We start from the raw sequence: 19,232 nt of genomic DNA, 5'->3' as shown, positions 1-19,232 counted from the left end.
TAAAAGAGCAAATCTAAACAGCCAACAAGATGCTCTCATTTACTAATTGTTCTGGGAAATCCTAATAAACATAATAAGTAGCAGTACATATTCATTAGAAAGGCCAGAGTTAAGAAGAACAGTTAACTCCTTCAGGTAAAGATATGAGGAAACTGAACTGTCCCTCTCATTGCTGGCAAGGATATGAAGTGTTAAAACTCTTTTTTGGAAAAAAGGACTATAACCACATCTATTGGCAGGAAATTTATATAATCCTCATTCAGCAATCCCATTTCCGAGTGTCCTTTGTAAGGCCATGAAACCACCAATACACACCAGGACTTAAGGACATGTAAAGATGTTTGCTGCTGCATTGTTTACAGTGTAGAAAACCACACCAGTTAATGACTACCACCATTGAAATGGACCGAATGAACAATGGTACACGCACATCAGGAGATGCTTTGCAACCATCTGAAGAGTGATTAAGATCTGTCTACACAAGGGACTGCCACATGGTACTGGTGCATAAAAAGCAATTCATGGACCAGAATGTATAATGTGCCCATATTTTAATGAAACAATGACAATTCTAAATGTGTATATATGTGTTTATATAAAATTAAATGAGCATGGGAAAATACATACTGGGTTGTGACAAAGATTACCTTAAAGTTGGGTGATATGTGGAAGGCAGGATGGGTGAACCAAAAAAAAAGAAAAACAAAACAAAACAAAACAACATGGGGGATCTGGAAAGAAGCTCAGAACATGATTATAACTGGTATATTTAGTGTTGTATTTAATGTCATAGTACATCTATTGTTTGTTTTTGTTTACCATCTATTGAAATGCCTATTATATTAGAAACCAGGCACTTATTTAAAAGTGTAAGTGTTTACTTTAGCAACAACATATCATTATGGAAAGATCACCACTTTGGGAGGTAGATTGATGTTCAAATCTTGGCTCTCCTCTAACAGAACTGTTTTACAGTTACTGTAAACTTCTCTGAGTTTCTTTCCTCATCCCAAAACAGACAATAATACTTGTCATAGTTTGAGGTTTAAATGAATTAGCACATAAGAAATTACTTTCTAAAGTAATATAATTAGGGTTAGTTTAAATAAAATTCAACTTCTAACATATTGCAAAAATCAAGGCTTAATCTGTAGAAAAGATTTATTCTGGGGCTGGGATTAAGCTCAGTGGCAGAGCACTTGCCTAGTTCATGTGAGGCACTGGGTTTGATCTTCAGTACCACATAAAAATAAAGGTATTGTGTCCAACTACTATCTATCTATCCATCTATCTATCTATCTATCTATCTGTCTATCTATATAAAGCTTTATTATATATATACTTAAAGTTTTCTTCTTACGGTCCAGTGATAACGGATATATCCTCAGGATGCAAGGTGCATTTTCATATTGCACTGGCCTCACTGCAATGATTACAATAGTATGTAATAAGTAACCTGGGATGAGAGAGCATCTAAGTCCAGTATCTGTGCTATCTTAAACAACTGATTTAAACGCTGCAATCCTGCTTCTCTATCTATAATAACAGTTGTGCACGCATTATAGATTGTTGCAAAGAGCACCTAAGTATGTAGAATTGTTTGGGAAACTATAAAAGTCCTAGGAAACTGGTTTTTTTTTTCATGTTGTCTTTAACTTAAACTTTGTGCACTTTCAGTAGGGAAGTATGCATTTGGGACCTCAAGATGGATGGTAAGAAACTCTGAGTGAGGAGAGGTTTGTAGTTTGGATATGTAATGTCCCCAAAAGGTCATGTGTGAGACAGTATAAGAATGTTTAGAGGTGAGGGGCTGGGGTTGGGGCTCAGTGGTAAAGTGCTTGCCCAGCATGTTATAGGGCACTGGGTTTGATTCTGAGCACTGCACATAAATAAATGAATAAAATAAAGGTCCATCAACATCTAAAACAATTTTTTAAATGTTTAGAGGTGAAATTAGTTTATTATAGTTGTAACCTAATCAGGGAACTAATCTACTGATATGGATTAATGGGTTGATAACTGAATGGGCGTGGTGGGAGAAGGTAGGTCACTGGGCCTTTGGGTTTGTATTTTGTCCCTAGTGAGCAGAGCTTTCTTTCTTTGCTTCCTGATTACCATGTCCTGAGCTGATTTCCTCCTCCACACCCTTCCACCATGTTTTCTGCCTCACCTCAGGCACAGAGAAATGGAATTGGCCATCTATGGACTGAGATCCCTGAAACAGTGTGTGCCAAATAATCCTTTCCTCCCCTAAAATTGTCAATGATGAAAAAGCCGACTGAAATGGGGGTTGTATGAATCTCACTACAAATATGTGCACATATTTGCAAAGGAAGATTCATTAGTAAAAGCTTATTTTTTTCCATAAACCCAAACAGAAAGCAAAGGAGAAATAATTATTAAGTACAAGGTGTCTACTCTTCAATTTCTGGCACAGTTTTTAGTTTGTAGTATGAAAATATTTTTGAAAAGATTCTATGTGCATGGTAAAAATTTAAGTAGTATAAAAGGTTATTTCAACAAGATTGTCTCCTGACCACCCCTGTGGCCCTGTCCTCCTATCCAAACCACCAGTGTCCCCAATATTCTTTTATGAAAGCAACTTCCAATTCTATATACACGAATGTCTGCATGCATATCCAAATTTTAGTAACAATAGTCATAACTCTCTACAATTTGCCTATTTATGAATAGCAACTAAGAGTTTAATTACCATCTACTTACCATTCTTGGCAAATATTGAGACACACTTTTTTGGAAGGATACCTGGTTGATTGCCTTCTTTTTCTCCATAGTAGTTTGAGCTGACTATTCCTGAAGCAAAACTACTATTTTATAGTTTTTTTCTTTCTTGCCATTTAAAAAAAATAAATTTCTACATACTCTAGAACTGCTGGTTAATGAGCTGTAACAAATTGCCATGGGCTTCCTCCTAAGTGAGCCTTCCTGACTCCCCTTCTGTCATTAAATCCTTTGGCTTTGTTTATCCAATGCTCTAAGTCAAATTCTTCCAGAAGCAGACTAGGAAGGGTCTTTAGTTGAGCAAAGGGCCAACTTAATTGATATACATTGATATAAAGTATAATAAAAATTGGGGTAGCCATTAATTTATTGTAATGAGTACTATTTACTGTACCTTCAAGCCCATAGTTTCCTTAAAAATCTCTTTTATCCTCTCTCTTCCTACACTTGCACTGCAACATCACAGAAACCTTTAGTCCCTGTGGGTCTCATTCATTCTCTGCTCAGCCTGAACTCTCAACTCCTATTAAGTACTGTTAAAAACACCCTAATGCCCTCATCCTCTCTGTCAACTAATTGAACTCTAGATCAAACCTATAATTTATCTTTTCTACTATCACGGCTGGGTAAGCCTTGTCAAATAATATTACCATGACAAATTTATGGCTCCCAGGAATCCAAGTCTTTAATGCCACTTGCCACTTCTTTTACCTACAATATTATTTGGGGTACAAATTTGGCTGGCTATACTAACAACAATTATGATAGACATTAAAATGACCATGGGTGTTAATAACTAGAATCAACAAAGGGGACTTACTCAAACTAAAAAGTTTTTTTCTCAGCAAAAGAAACAATAAGAGAGGTAAATAGGGAGCCTACATCCTGGGAACAAATCTTTACTCCTCACACTTCAGATAGAGCCCTAATATCCAGAGTATACAAAGAACTCAAAAAATTAAACAATAAGAAAACAAATAACCCAATCAACAAATGGGCCAAGGACCTGAACAGACACTTCTCAGAGGAGGACATACAATCAATCAACAAGTACATGAAAAAATGCTCACCATCTCTAGCAGTCAGAGAAACGCAAATCAAAACCACCCTAAGATACCATCTCACTCCAGTAAGATTGGCAGCCATTATGAAGTCAAACAACAAGTGCTGGCGAGGATGTGGGGAAAAGGGTACACTTGTACATTGCTGGTGGGACTGCAAATTGGTGCAGCCAATTTGGAAAGCAGTATGGAGATTTCTTGGAAAGCTGGGAATGGAACCACCATTTGACCCAGCTATTCCCCTTCTCGGTCTATTCCCTAAAGACCTGAAAAGAGCATGCTACAGGGACACTGCTACATCGATGTTCATAGCAGCACAATTCACAATAGCAAGACTGTGGAACCAACCTAGATGCCCTTCAATAGACGAATGGATAAAAAAAAATGTGGCATTTATACACAATGGAGTATTACTCTGCATTAAAAAATGACAAAATCATAGAATTTGCAGGGAAATGGATGGCATTAGAACAGATTATGCTAAGTGAAGCTAGCCAATCCCTAAAAAACAAATGCCAAATGTTTTCTTTGATATAAGGAGAGTAACTAAGAACAGAGTTGGGAGGAAGAGCATGAGAAGAAGATTAACATTAAACAGGGGTGAGAGGTGGGAGGGAAAAGGAAAGAGAAGGGAAATTGCATGGAAATGGAAGGAGACCCTCATGGTTATACAAAATTTCATACAAGAGGAAGTGAGGGGAAAGGGGAAAAAAAAAAACAAGGGGGAGAAATGAATTACAGTAGATGGGGTAGAGAGAGAAGATGGGAGGGGAGGGGATGGGGGATAGTAGAGGATAGGAAAGGCAGCAGAATACAACAGACACTAGTATAGCAATATGTAAAACAGCGGATGTGTAACCGATGTGATGCTGCAATCTGTATACGGGGTAAAAATGGAAGTTCATAACCCACTTGAATCAAAGTGTGAAATATGATATGTCAAGAACTATGTAATGTTTTGAACAACCAACAATAAAAATTAAAGGGAAAAAAAAATGACCATGGGTGGGAGGAACAATACATTCCATTTTTCTTTCAAGTAAGTAGTCCCAAAACATCCCAGGCTAGGGCTGTGATTCTGTTCCCTGAGGCCATCCAAGCACACAGTTTCCTTTTATCTTATTTCACTTTCCCCAGTGAGTGACCATTTTGGCCCATGGATGATCTACTGCTTTGTCCACATTCCAGGCAGCAGGATGGAGGAAGAGGGGAAACTGGTTGCTTTCTCTCTTTTTAAAGGTACTATCTAGAAGTTGTACTCATGGCTATTACTCAATATTCCACTGGCCAGAATTTATTCATGCCACATCCAGCTGCAAGGACCACTGAGAATATCTTTAAACAAACAACTATTTAAAAAATTGAAGTTCAAAACATATACTGCAAAGGTAAAAACCATAAATACATAAACGACTGGACTTTCACTAATTGAATGTGAATGCATAACCAGAATGCTGAACAACAGAGTAGCACCAGAATGCTGGAAGCCTCCTGCCATGTGGAACCACTGTTCTGTGATCTCAGAACACAGTTGCACCTGCATTTCTATTTTATTAAGTGGAATCATGCACACATTATTTGTGTCTGGATTCTTTGGCATGATATTAATGTGAGAATTGTATTTTATATATTATTATTGCAGGGCTTCATTTCCAACCAAAAGTGCACTACCATTAAAGCAGGCTACCAGCTGCTGGTTACCTTTCTCATTGGCTTTAATGTAGCTACTGAACATTTTTTCTATAAAGTCCTTTACCATTTCCTGTTGCCCATATTAACAAATTATTTCTCTCCCAACTTTGCTGGAAAATGGAAGTTGTGAACTCCTTTATGTTTTTTAACTATTTTTTTTTAGTTGTCAATGAATCTTATTTATATGCCATGCTGAGAATCAAATTCAGCGCCTCACACATGCTACTAGGCAAGCACTCTACCACTAAGCTACAACTCCATCCTATTCTTTTGTTTTTATTACAAGTATACACATCCATACTTATAAAATTTCTTTTAATCTAATATGAAGCTGGCACAGCATCACTCCTGCCACATTCTGTTAACAATCATCATAGGGTATGCACAGATTCAAGGAGGTGAAAAAATAAAATACAGTTCTTAATGGGTTACACTGAATAAGAGCAGATGTGAGGGAGCCTTGTACCTGGCATTCCTAGCCCAAAAGCATGGGCAAAATCACTTAAAATCATAGTAATCATATTAAGATCTATTAGAAATAATGTTACTGTTTTAAGCCACCATATCTTTTAGTGACTTGCTATGTAGCAATAACTGTAACAATAAAGTGTATGGATTACCAACTGTAACATGAATGCTGTGTTAATAAACCATCCTAGAATTATGTCCCCTACAATTTTTAGGATTTATTATTGCTTCATAATCTACAGGTCAATAGGATCATTCTGCAAATCTGAGCTAGGCTCGGCTGATCTTGGATGCATCAAACTTATTTGCAGTTAAGATGTCTTGCGGGTCAGGCTATTACCCTAGTTGTTGGATAGAAGTCTAAAAAAATAGGTGGAAGTGTTTAAAACCTTAAGAAGTCTACTTGTGGCTGGTTCACTGTTATTTAGTCTGAATTAACTTGGTCAAAACAAATCATAGGTCAGTCCTCTAGATTTAAGGGGTAGGAAAATAAATTCAGTCTTGGTGGCAGGAGCTACAAAGTCATGAGTACACAGAAGGACACAAAACTGGGGACTAAATAAATTTATCCCAAAGAAGAAAAAACTTTATCACTTTCATAGTTTTAAAGGAAAAAATTTTTCAATGTGGTAGGCAACAAAACTAAATTGTATCCAAAAACTGCCTACTCTTAATTCAAAATAGTAAAGGGACAGCTACTTTATTCTAAAATATATCCTAGGATGAAGATTCCGAGCCATTCAATGAACTTCATTAGGGTTTAACAACAGTAATCATCTCAAAGCTCTACTCACTACATATATTTCATCCTTTTTCACTCAGCTTTCACTGGTCTATTACTTTTCCTCCTTTCCTGTTCCTCTTATTCCATCTGAAGAAGCAAAAGCGGATTTTTTTGTTCCACCATAAAAATTAACTTAAGCTCTAAGGATTCAATAGAGCTCCCAATAGTGTCAGTACAATAACAAATAGGAAGTATATTTCTCTGCATAAAAAACCAATGTGAAACAATTAAAGAAAATAGACAAATAAATAAGACAACTGAAAAAGTCAACAACTGAACTTTAATAATTTTGGCAAAAGTGTTTCTGCAGATATTTAAGTAGAAAACATACATAAAAATGAAGAAAAACATTCTTTCTCCCCATGAGTGCTTCTTAGAACAGCTATGACTAACTTTAACATAATATATATCTCAGAGTTAAAAAACAAGAAACTAACAAATTTTTGCAAGTTCATCTTGGGACACATATATTTATTATTCTAATATCTCTTGATATTTGATTTGTTATTTTTATTGGTAGCTTTGCCTTTTCAAAGTTTTCCTAGGAGAAAATACAAAAAAAAAAAAAAGTGTTCAGATTACCCATCATTCTTTAATAGTACTTAGGAATAACACAGTCTTAAAACACAGTCTTAAAATAGCTAAACATCAAAAACCATTGATGAAATGTTGAAGTGCTGTTATTTTTAGATTCTTCTTTTTGAAAAGAATCTCTTTTTTCATTTTCTTAATGAAAAATAAATATTAAGATTTGTTTGTCCCGGCATTGGGCTGAGATATATCTATACTATGCATAAATTCAACACATAAGTTATTAAATAACTTTCACTTACTTGTACTGTATCACTTTTTTAAAAACAATTTTTTTAAATTTTTATTTATTTTTTAGTTTTGGGTGGAGACAATATCTTTTATTTTTATGTGATGCTGAGGATTGAACCCAGTGCCTCACGCGTGCCAGGCGAGTGCACTACCATTTGAGCCACATCCCCAGCCCCTACTGTATCTGTACTACCTTTCCATTTCATAAAAGGGTCTTGTCTAATGGGAGAGCAACACTAATAGGTAACAGAAAAGTGAGAAGCGAACTTTAGGAGATGCATTCATTCTGGCATACTTGAATCTTTCATGTAGGTTTTACCAGCACATCTCTTTTTTTTTTTTTTAAATGTTTATTTTTTAGTTGTACACAATACCGTTATTTTGTTTATGTATTTTTATGTGGTGTTGAGGATCGAACCCAGGGCCTTGCACGTGCTAGGCAAGTGTTCTACCGCTGAGCCACAACCCCAGCCCACCAGCATATCTCTTAATTGCACAGACAAATAATGATCAATGATAACTTTCCTTAGACGTATAAAACATGCTTACCTCTCTGTCAGCTCCAATCTTAACTGCAAAGAAAGATTATTGTCAGAACCCAATTCTAGGTGCTCTAACTACATCATATCTTTACAACTAGCTATCTTAAGTGTTTCTTAAGAGAAACATCATTAGCATTGCTGGTAAGATAATTTTTAGTTGTGTGGGACTATCCAGACACTGCAAAACATTCAGCATTCTTGGCCCACTCACTAAAAACCAGCAATTTAAGTCCACTATGACAACCTAAAAAACATATGTCCAACTACCTTTTGATGAGAACCACAGAGTTAGATATTCCAAGATTATTACCTGTTAACTTCATGACTTGCACAGAAAGTAACTGGCTTCATTATCTTCAGTAACAATGACTGAAGTGGAACATACTTTTAGAAAAACTTTTGATTAAATGCTACTCTGGGGAGATAAACTGATATTTTCAAACTCATGTTCATCTGAAAGGATGCAAAAAGTGCAGTACTTATTTATCCCCAAATGCACACATACATTTACAGGAAAATGTTTATATTCTACTGGCATATCTTACCCAATTATCTTTAGTATAAAAATATGTTCATCTATTACAGTAAGAGAAAAACATGTTGAGGATCCTGATAAGTTTCCTCACACAGATGCTCCTGGAAACTGCTGCTGTCTTTGCTCCAAAACTTGTTGATTTAATAGCTGCTGCTGCTTCTGCAAAAACTGCACTACTTCTGGACTTCTTAGTAATGACTTAAAGAAAAAAAAGAAAAAAAATTATTAAGAATGTTACTCTTATGTGGTCAGATTGTATTCATGCTATAGAATTATTCTGATGTGTCCCTACACAACATACACTATGTTTACAAAATTAAACATGCCTTAATCAAACTCATTGTTATAGCTGATGGACTGCAATCAAGCTGCAAACTAATAATAAAATCTGATGTGATTTTGGCCCCAAAAAGTTAAAAAAGAAAAACCAAATAAAGTGGGAATATTATCATTAAATATTTTCAAATTTTATGAATTATTTTGTATTACTTTTTATTGAATAGTTTGATTTTAAAAGTATTTGTAAAGATAGTCCAAAATCTTATTAAGTAAATGTACAATTATCTACTAAGCTGTTATGATACTTCTGGACATTTAAATTGTTTTTTGACTATTATTTTACTACTTGTGATAAATACATTTCCGGCATTCTCCTTACACTTAACTTTATCCATATTTAGAATTTACTTTTTGCAAAAATGTTCATATTAGTTTTGATTTGAGTCAAGAGGTGATCATTTTAGACTCCTGATATATACTGCTTGACTGCTTTGTAAAACTCCTATACCAACATAGGACAACAGAATGTCAGTGCCCATTTCATGAAATCTTCACCATTATTGTGTGCAATTATTAAATAATTTTCACTTACTGTTTACTGTTTCATTTTATTGATATTGACTACCTTTCCATTCCATTTAATAGTAATACTTTTGTTTTTTATCTTTTGCAGTGTATTGAGGCTAAAGGTTTTTCCTCATCAAATTATGTGAATGTTTTTGCCAGGCAGGGTGGGATATGCCTACAATCCCAGCTACTTGGGAGGCTGAGATAAAAGGACTGCTTGAGCCTAAGTTCAGGAGTTTGAGACCAGCCAGAGTAACACAACAACAATGCTATCTCAAAAAAAAAAAAAAAAAAAAAAGAAAAAGAAAAAAGAAAAAGAAAAGATCTCAACCATATTAACCACAGACTTTTATATTTGTGGCAATTATTTTTTTCCCATTGTTACTTTGTATTTTGATTTTTACTGTTTTTGACTACAGCATTCACTTTTATGGATCGAATTTATAATCTTTTTTGTTATTTTGTCTTTTAAGCTAGAAACACCTAATTCCAAATTTTTTAGATAAAATCCCAATTCTATTTTTTAAAAATTTTAAGACTCAGGAATTTTGTGTACAGTGGGTGGGTATGTTCTTTTATGACCTCAAATTACTAATATTCCAATAATTAGTGAACACTCGATCCTTTACTATTTACTTCTGATTCCTTCTATCAAATTTGCAATAGAGATCTGTATTAAATATTGGCTTAATCATACTTCAACAATAAAGTATTATTCCATAAACCTCAGAAAACAAGGAAAGTCTCTTTTAGAATTCTTATCTTTCTCAGATAGTCAAAGTTTAGTCATTGAAGAAACAGAATTAAAAGTATTCCTGCTCTTACAGTCCTCACGGCATCTATGAGATTCAATGTGTGCTGGCAAGTGGCAAAATACAATTTTGGTAGCCGGTTAACAAGTTTTAAAATCTCAAACACTAAAACAGTTCCACTTACAACAAACAACTTTCATTAATAGATTTGCAGCTACTACACAAGCTGATTCTTACCAGTCTTTTCTGATTTAACACTTGTTCTAAAAGAGTAGGTCTTGCAGGACGATCCCCAAAAGATCCTGTTCTTTGTTTGACAATAGAGAGTATATTGTCTGGACTTTCCTGGGATATGATAAAAACAAACAATATTAATAGTTAACAGCATAATAACTCACAATGGTAAGCATTTCAGAGATGTAATGAACTGATCTTTGCTTCTCTTCCTTTTGCCCAGTTCCTGTGAAACTTTGGGAAAGCCTCTCATTGTCATAGGAGAGGTGCTATGGAAGTTAACTATATCTCCTTAGTTCTTCCCCTCCAGGATTTCAACCTGGATTCTTCTGCATGTTGAAGGGGGAAAAGTTGGGGTAGGAGGGTGATGAGTTACTTCAGAGCTATCTTCATTGTTATAAAAAATGTCAAGCGGAATTGAACATTCTCCTCATATGGAGCTATCTGGGCCAAGATACAGAGTCTGCCTGCCTTTGAATGAAATATATGAACTCAGAGGCAATTTTACACTGCTAATGAGACACTAGATAGTTTTTAGCCCAATTTATAACCAAAATAAGGGTGAGGCAGTAAAACACTGCTTAAACAAGCAAATGATAAACAGCTTTCAGAATTCAGTAGGAGTCACTAGAGGGAAAAAAATAAATTGGTTTGACAGTATTAGAGAGCACTGGCATAAACAGTTTCTTGCCACTGATATAAATAAAACCGGTAAGTCCTATAATGATGCCATTACCCTCAGATATCAAAATCTAAACAAAATCAGCATACTTACTAAAAATATATACCTCTAGTTACCTTAGAAAATCTAAAGTACTTAACAATTTCTCTGGCATAACAAAATACTGTTCCAGTTATCTGAAGCATTCTGACTCTCCTTTTATGGAGCAGAATGGGAATAAAAGTGAAGCTCTACAATTAGACTGCTTATGTTTGAACACTTGCTGGCTGTGTGACCTAGGCTAAATTACTTACCCTTCATGTGATTCAGTTTCCATCTATGTAGTACAGAACCTACCTCACTGATGAAGAGTTGTGAGACTCCACTTATAGCCTAGCACAGAAGAAACAGCCTCCTTTCTGGCCTATACACATTTCCTCTGCAAAGCCTTTCCAGAGTATCTCAGCCTTCAATGAGCTATTCCACCTTAAACTACTATAGCAGTACTATGGCGCCCTTATTATATTCTAAATGGCTATTTTCTTTACACTTGGTTCAACAAAGATCAAGACTTAGAGCTTTTATAATCTCCTCAAAACTGGGGAAGTGTCACACAAGAAAAGACAAATGGCCTAGTATTACAGTAATTAATTCTCCTCCCTAAAACCCATGCAAATTATTTTATTTTTTTTTAAAGAGAGAGAGAGAGAGAGAGAATTTTTAATATTTATTTTTAGTTTTTGGCAGACACAACATCTTTGTTTGTATGTGGTGCTGAGGATCGAACCCGGGCCGCACGCATGCCAGGTGAGCGCGCTACTGCTTGAGCCACATCCCCAGCCCCATGCAAATTATTTTAAAACAGAGAAATTATTAAAGTTCTTTTTGGGGAGGGGTTATGGATTGGGAGATGCTAATTTACTATCTATTTGTCCTTTATACATTTCCCCTCACACTATAGATGTAAATGATGGTAATTCAAAACAAAAACAAAAAACAAGTAAACAAAAGCAGCCAAGGATAAAATACTTCCTTGAAGAGGAGTATTATCTTTTCTCTGTAAAGAATTCTGAAGTGTATGGGTACCTGTGGAACATATAAGGGACAAACCTGATTCCTTTTACTAACTTCCATTCTGTACTAAGTAAGATGATTGTTTAATCCAAGATCTGGTAAAATATATTATTTTACAAGAATAGAGGTGGGTCTAGGATCTACAGGGATCCTGAACTGTATGAATTTGTATGCAACATTAAACATCTGTATATGTTTGTTTGTTTGTTTTTCTGGAACAGTCTTCGTTAGGTTTTATTAGATTGTCAAAGGACTCCTTTTTACCTCTAGTAAGTGCTGAGGACAATTCCAAAAGATACAATCCCAAATGCCATAATTCCAAGTATTGAACTTCCAAGAGATCAAAATCACTTAAGCCTAAGTTCTCTAATGTCTAAAATCCCCAAAATAATAATTCTGAAAAGTTAAAATTCCAAAAACCATAATTCAAAAGGGTGGCACCACACAAAAAATGATGTGACTGCAACCTCGACCCATCCAGGAATAGGTGGGCATGTCCTGGCAATAGGGTTTTCGTCAAGTGTGGGGTCTCTTCTTCCATCTCCCATTCCCCAGGACCCCAGCAATACCTCCAGTTTGACGTTTCCCGCGCTGCCAGATGAGGTGGCCCCACCACAATTCAGGGCCTGGTCGCTTTTCTTCTTTTTGTACTTGTCCTTGTACATCTTGTTGCGGTGTTTCTTGCACATCCACGGCTTCCGCTGTTTGGCCACTTGGCTCGTGGTCTCATTGCAGCCCTCGTAGGTACAAGTCTTGCTCATGTTGCCCCCGCCGCTGCCCCGTCTCCGGGTTCCCCCGCTGCAGCTCTCGCCCCCTGAGTGTGTCTCCTCGTCCTCCAGATCCTCCAAGCTGGCTGTGCTCTCGCCTCCCCCTGGGGGGTCCGAAGTGTCCAACAGGTCCGCTTCATCCTCCCCTGCGTCCTCCTCAGCATCCCCTGACACTTCACACGGGTACCCAACCCGCTGTCCCACTCCGACGCTGCCCGACGGGAGCGGGGCCTGCCGCAGGACGCTCTCCGCGGAGGCCTCGTCCTGCCCTCCACATGGGTGCATCACCAGCAGAGTGAACTGAGAGGCCGGGGCCGCGATGGGGGCAGCAGCCAGGGCCGCGGCTGCAGCAGGGGCGGGGGCCCCGGGGCAGGGCACGCCGCCTCCGGAGCCCGGCCCCGCGCCCTCGGCGACACCCGGCACCTCCGTGCTGCTGAGTCTTGGCCGGGGTCCACGACCCCAGATTTTCAGCACCTACGGAGGCCAACGGCACTTGACAAACCAGAAGACAGCCAAGCCACAGGAAAAGGAGCTAGGTCCGCGAACGGACCCCGACTGCGTCTGCGCAGCACTACGCTCGAGAGCGTCCTTACGGCAGCGGCTCTCGGAGCTCGGTGTCTCTGAGGGCGGGGCCGAATGGCAGCGGGACCTGACTGACTGCGCATGTGCGGCTAAACCCAAATTCTCTGGCGGGAGCCGCTGAAACAGACGCCGTTGAAGCGTGGTCAAGTATGGCAAGACCACGCTTTTTGGCTGAACTTATACTCTATTTAGAACGTCTCAAACTGCTTTTCTATTGGAATTCCACTATGTAAATTAAGACACTTCCTGAACATGTTTTTGTATGTTTCATAGTTGGATTGATTTTAATTCCATTTTCAAATCTTTCCAGGGTCCACATTACATTTTTTTTTTTTAAAGGGGAGGTGGGGGGCGGGGAGAGGCCTTTATTTATTTACTTACTTATTTTTTATGTGATGCTGAGAATCGAACCCGGGTCCCGCCCGTGCCAAGCGAGCGCTCTACCGCTGAGCCACAATCCCAGCCCCACATTACATTTTGTACACATCTTTGTTATGGAACGAGAGCTATTTATTCAATTTTCACTATTCATGTCTAGCTCCTCTAGGGCAAACGCTGTAATTATTTCTAACTCTGAATTCTCTACCATATTCCTTTTAGATGGGTTTAGTATTACACTGATTTTTATACATTATAATTACTGAACAGATTATTTTTCTTAAAGAATTGTCCGTTTGTCACTCTGATCCTGCTGGAAGTTACTGCATCTCATGGTTGGATTAAAATGATGAAGTGTGAGTTTGTCTCTATCTCTTCTTCCTAAAAGGTTTATTCTGCTGCTGCCCTCTATAAGCCTATCATGTTTTCTAGCCAGTAGTAGAGATTTTATCTCTCTCTCTCTCTCATATATATGTATATGTGTGTGTGTGTATATATATATATATATATATATATATATATATATATATATATTTGTGTGTGTGTGTGTGGTACTGGGGAATGAACCCAGGGCCTTGTGCATGCAAGGCAAACACTCTACCAACTGAGCTATATTCGCAGCCCTCTTTTAAGTTTTTGGGTTTTTTTTACTTGACAGTAGAGTATTTTTGACATACAAATATAGAATAAATATAACTTGTTCCAATTGTTGTGGCTGTACATGATGTGGAGTTGCATTGGTCGTGTATTCATATAAAAGGATAGGAAATATATGTCTGATTAATTTTACTGTCTTTCCTATTTGCATCTCCCCTCCCTTCCCTTCATTACCCTTTGTCTAGACCAAAATCAAGTCTAATCTTCCCTTTCCTTGTTGTGGGTTAGCATCCACATGTCAGAAAGAACATTCTGTCTTTGGCTTTTGGGGACTGGCTTATTTCACTTAGCATGATATTCTCCAGTTTCATCCATTTACTGGATGAAATGAAAATGTCATAATTTCATTCTTCTTTATGGCTAAGTAATATTCCATTGTGTATATATATACCATATTTTCTTTATCCATTCATCTGTCTGAGGGCATCTAGGTTGGTTCCATACTGTGATCTGAGCTGCTATAAACATTGAACAGCTGCATCATCATAGATGCTGATTTTAAGTCTTTAGGGTATATTCCAAGGAGTGGGATAACAGAGTCAGATGGTAGTTCCATTCCAAGTTTTCTAAAGAATCTCCATACTGCTTTCTAGAGTGATTGCACCAATTTGCCGTCCCACCAGCAATGTATAAGTGAACCTTTTCCCCCACATCCTCGCCAACATTTATTGATGCTTAGATACTTCATAATTGCCATTGTGACTAGGGTGAGATGGAATCTCAATGTGGTTTTGATTTACATATCTCTAATTGCCTGAGATGTAGGAATATATATATATATATATATATATATATATATATATATATATATATATATATATATCACCTTTATTTATTTATTTTTATGTGGTGCTGAGGATCAAACCCAGTGCCTCACACATACTAGGCACGTGCTCTACCACTGAGCTATAACCCAGCCCCCAGAATGCATTTTGATTCATTGTATACAATTGCAGCACAATTTTACATTTCTATGGTGGTACATAGAAGTCATATTGCATCATACTTGTACCTACAGTAATGATGACCATCTCATTCCATCATCTTTCCTGCCCACATTCCCCTTCCCTCTCTACCCTCCCCTTTCCCCCATCAAAATTTCTCAATTTCCCCCCACCCCCCATTATGGATCAGCATCCACTTATCAGAGAGAACATTCGGCCTTTGGTTTTTTGATCCGCTTAATTCACTTAGCATGATATTCTTCAACTCCATCCATTTACCTGAAAATGCCATAATTTTTTTCTCTTTTATTGCAGAGTAATACTCCATGGTGTATATACACCACGGTTTCTTTATCCAGTCATCTTTTGAAGGATATCTAGATTGCTTCCATAGTTTAGCTATTGTAAATTGACCTGCTGTAAACATTGATGTGGCTGCGTTACTATAGTATGCTGATTTTAAGATCCTTGGGTATAGACTGAGGAGTGGGATAGCTGGGTCCAATGGTGGTTCCATTCCAGGTTTTCTAAGGAATCTCCATACTACTTTCCAGATTGGTTGCACCAATTTGCAGTCCCACCAGTAATGTGTGAGTGTGCCTTTTCCCCCACATCCTTGCCAACATTTACTGTTGTAGGTATTCTTGATAACTGCTATTCTGATTGGCATGAGATGAAAGCTTAGAGTAGTTTTGATTTGCATTTCTCTAATTACTAGAGATGTTGAACATTTTTTCATGTATTTGTGATCAAATGTATATCTTCTTCTGAGAAGTGTCTGTTCAACTCCTTAGCTCATTTATTGATTGGGTTGGGTTTTTTTTTTGGTATTAAGTATTTTTTAATATTTATTTTTTAGCTTTATGTGGACACAATATCTTGATTTTACATTTATATGGTGCTGAGGATTGAACCCAGTGCATGCTAGGTGAGTACTCTACCACTGAGCCACAACCCAGCCCCTGGTGTTAAGTATTTTGAGTTCAGTGCTCTATCAGAAGTGTGTGTGGCAAAAACTTGCTTCCAAAATGTAGGCTGTCTCTCCACCTCATTGACTGTTTCTTTTGTTGAGAAGAAGCTTTTTAGTTTGAGTCCATCCCACTTATTAATTCTTAATTTAATTTCTTGTGCTATAGGAGTCTTATTAAGGAAGTTCGTTTCTAAGCCCACATCTTCTAGTAGGTGCAGAGTCTCTGGTGTAATCCTAAGTGCTTGATCCATTTTGAGATGAGTTTTGTGCAGGATGAGAGATTGAGGTTCAATTTCATCCTAGTACATATGCATTTCCAGTTTTCCCAGCACCATTTATTGAAGAGGCTATCTTTTCTCCAGTGTATATTTATAGTGCCTTTGTCTAGTATGAGATAACTATATTTATGTGAGTATGACTTTGTGTCTTCTAATCTGTTCCATTGGTCTTAATATCTGTTTTTGTGTCAATTTCATGCTGTTTTTGTTATTATAGCTCTGAAGTATAATTTAAGGTCTGATATTGTGATGCCTTCTGTGTCATTTTTCTTGATAAGTATTGCTTTGGCTATTCTGGGCCTCTTATTTTTCAAAATGAATTTCTGACTGCTTTTGCTAGTTATATTAAGAACATCATTGGAATTTTAGTAGGAATTGCATTAAATCTGTATAGTGCTTTTGGTAGTGTAGCCATTTTGACAATATTAATTCTGCCTATCGAAGAACATGGAAATCTTCTAAGGTCTTCTTTAATTTCTCTCTGTAGTTTTCATTGTAGAAGTATTTCATTTTTTGTTAGATTGATTCCCAAATATTTTATTTTATTTTTTTAGGCTATTATGAATGGTATAGTTTTCCTATACACCAATGAAGACTCAGCTGATTCTTCTTTGGTGTATAGAAACACAACTGATTTATGGGTGTTAATTTTATATCCTGCTACTTTGCTGAACTCATTTATGAATTCTAAAAGCTTTCTGGTGGAGTTTTTTGGGTCTTCTAAATATAGAATCATGTCATCAGCAAATAGGGATAGTTTGAGCTCTTTTTTTCCTATTTATAATCCTTTTAATTTCTTTCTTTTGTCTAATTGCTCTGCCTAGGATTTCCAGGACTATGTTGAATAGGAGTGGTGAAAGAGGGCACTCCTGTTTTGTTCCAGTTTTTAGAGGGAATTCTTTCAATTTTTCTCCATTTACAGTCATGTTGGTCTTGGTTAGCATATATAGCTTACCAAGGTATGTTCCTACTATCCCTAGTTTTTCTAGTATTTTTAGCATGAATGTATGCTGAACTTTGTCAGATGCTTTTTCTGTATCTATTGAGATAATCATGTGATTCTGATCCTTAAATCTATTGATGTGATGAATTACATATATTGATTTCTGTATGTTGAACCAACCTTGCATCCCTGGAATGAACCCCACTTGATCATGGTGCACTATATTTTTTTTAAAAACTTTTTTTATAACTTTATTTTATTTATTTACTTTTTATGTGGTGCTGAGGATCGAACCCAGTGCCTCACCTATGGTAGACAAGTGCTCTACCACTGAGCTATAGGTCTAGCTTAGCACTGTCTTTTAAATATATTTTTGTATGCAGTTTTTCAGTATTAAGAATTTTTGCATCTATGTTCATCAGGGATATTGGTCTGAAGTTTTCTTTTCTTGATGTGTCTTTGTCTCGTTTTGGTATCAAAGTGATATTAGCTTCGTAGAAGTTTGGAAGGATTCCCTCCTTTTGTATTTCAAGGAATAATTTGAGGAGTATTGGTGTAAATACTTCTTTGAATGTTTATAGAACTTGGCTGAGAAGCCCTCTGGTCCTGGGCTTTTCTTTGTTGGAAGGCTTTTGATGATGTCTTCACTTTCATTGTTGGAAATTGATCTGTTTAAATTTTTTATGTCTTCCTGATTCAATTTGGGTAGGTCATATATCTCTAGAAATTTGTTGGTGTCTTAATATTTTCTATTTTATTAGAGTATAGATTTTCAAAGTAGTTTCTGATTGTCTTCTGTATTTCACTAGTGTCTGTGGTGATATTTCCTTTTTCATCATGAATTTCAGTAATTTGATATTTCTCTTTCTCTTCATTAGTTTGGCTAAGGGTTTGTCAATTTTTTATGTATTTTTTTCAAAAAAACAACTTATTTTTTGTTGCTTTTTGACTTGTTTTTCGGTTTCAATTTTATTAATTTCAGCTCTGATTTTAATTATTCCCTGTCTTCTACTGTTTTTGGTGTTGATTTGCTCTTCTTTTTCTAGGGCTTTGAGGCGTATAGTTAGGCAATTTAATTGGTGACTTTCTATTCTTTTAAAGAATACTTCAATGCAATGAACTTTCCTCTTAGAACCACCTTCATAGTGTCTCAGAGATTTTGGTAACTGTTTCGCTATTCTCATTTAAGTATATATATTTTTATTTCATCCCTGATTTCTTCAGCTGTCCATTGGTCATTCAACAGTGTATTATTTAAGTCTCCAGCTTCTGTTTTTTATTTTATTATTGCATTCTAATTTCATTCCATTATGATCTGATAAAATACAAGGTATTATTTCTATTTTTTTTTTTTTTGGTATTTGTTAAGAATTGCTTTGGGGCACAAGATATCATCTATTTTAGCAAAGGAGTCATGAACCACTGAGAAGAAAGTGCATTCAGTTATTGATAGATGAAATATTTTATATATGTCTGTTAAGTATAAATTGTTAATTGTAT

At 36.5% G+C, this 19,232-nt stretch overlaps 1 protein-coding gene and 1 non-coding gene across 2 annotated transcripts; both read right to left on the bottom strand.

Moving 5' to 3' along the window:
- Positions 1-7,005: 7,005 nt before the first annotated feature.
- On the bottom strand, positions 7,006-13,645 carry Rfxap (regulatory factor X associated protein). Its single transcript, XM_046453959.2, has 4 exons — positions 13,574-13,645; positions 12,783-13,454; positions 10,482-10,589; positions 7,006-8,844 (listed from the first exon to the last, which is right to left on the bottom strand). Exons 1-4 carry the CDS (start codon positions 13,643-13,645, stop codon positions 8,734-8,736), a joined length of 963 nt encoding a protein of 320 aa, XP_046309915.1. The 3' UTR covers positions 7,006-8,733.
- Positions 13,646-14,485: 840 nt separating this feature from the next.
- Positions 14,486-14,559, bottom strand: Trnaa-ugc (transfer RNA alanine (anticodon UGC)). The gene has a single exon. It is a non-coding gene; the product is annotated as a tRNA-Ala (tRNA).
- Positions 14,560-19,232: the final 4,673 nt, after the last annotated feature.

Source organism: Marmota monax, unplaced genomic scaffold (assembly GCF_021218885.2).
Source record: "Marmota monax isolate L192 unplaced genomic scaffold, Marmota_monax_Labrador192_F-V1.1 WCK01_AAM20220418_F8-fsc00011, whole genome shotgun sequence".
Classification (NCBI taxonomy): Eukaryota; Metazoa; Chordata; class Mammalia; order Rodentia; family Sciuridae; genus Marmota; species Marmota monax.
This window is presented reverse-complemented; position numbering and strand designations above follow the sequence as displayed.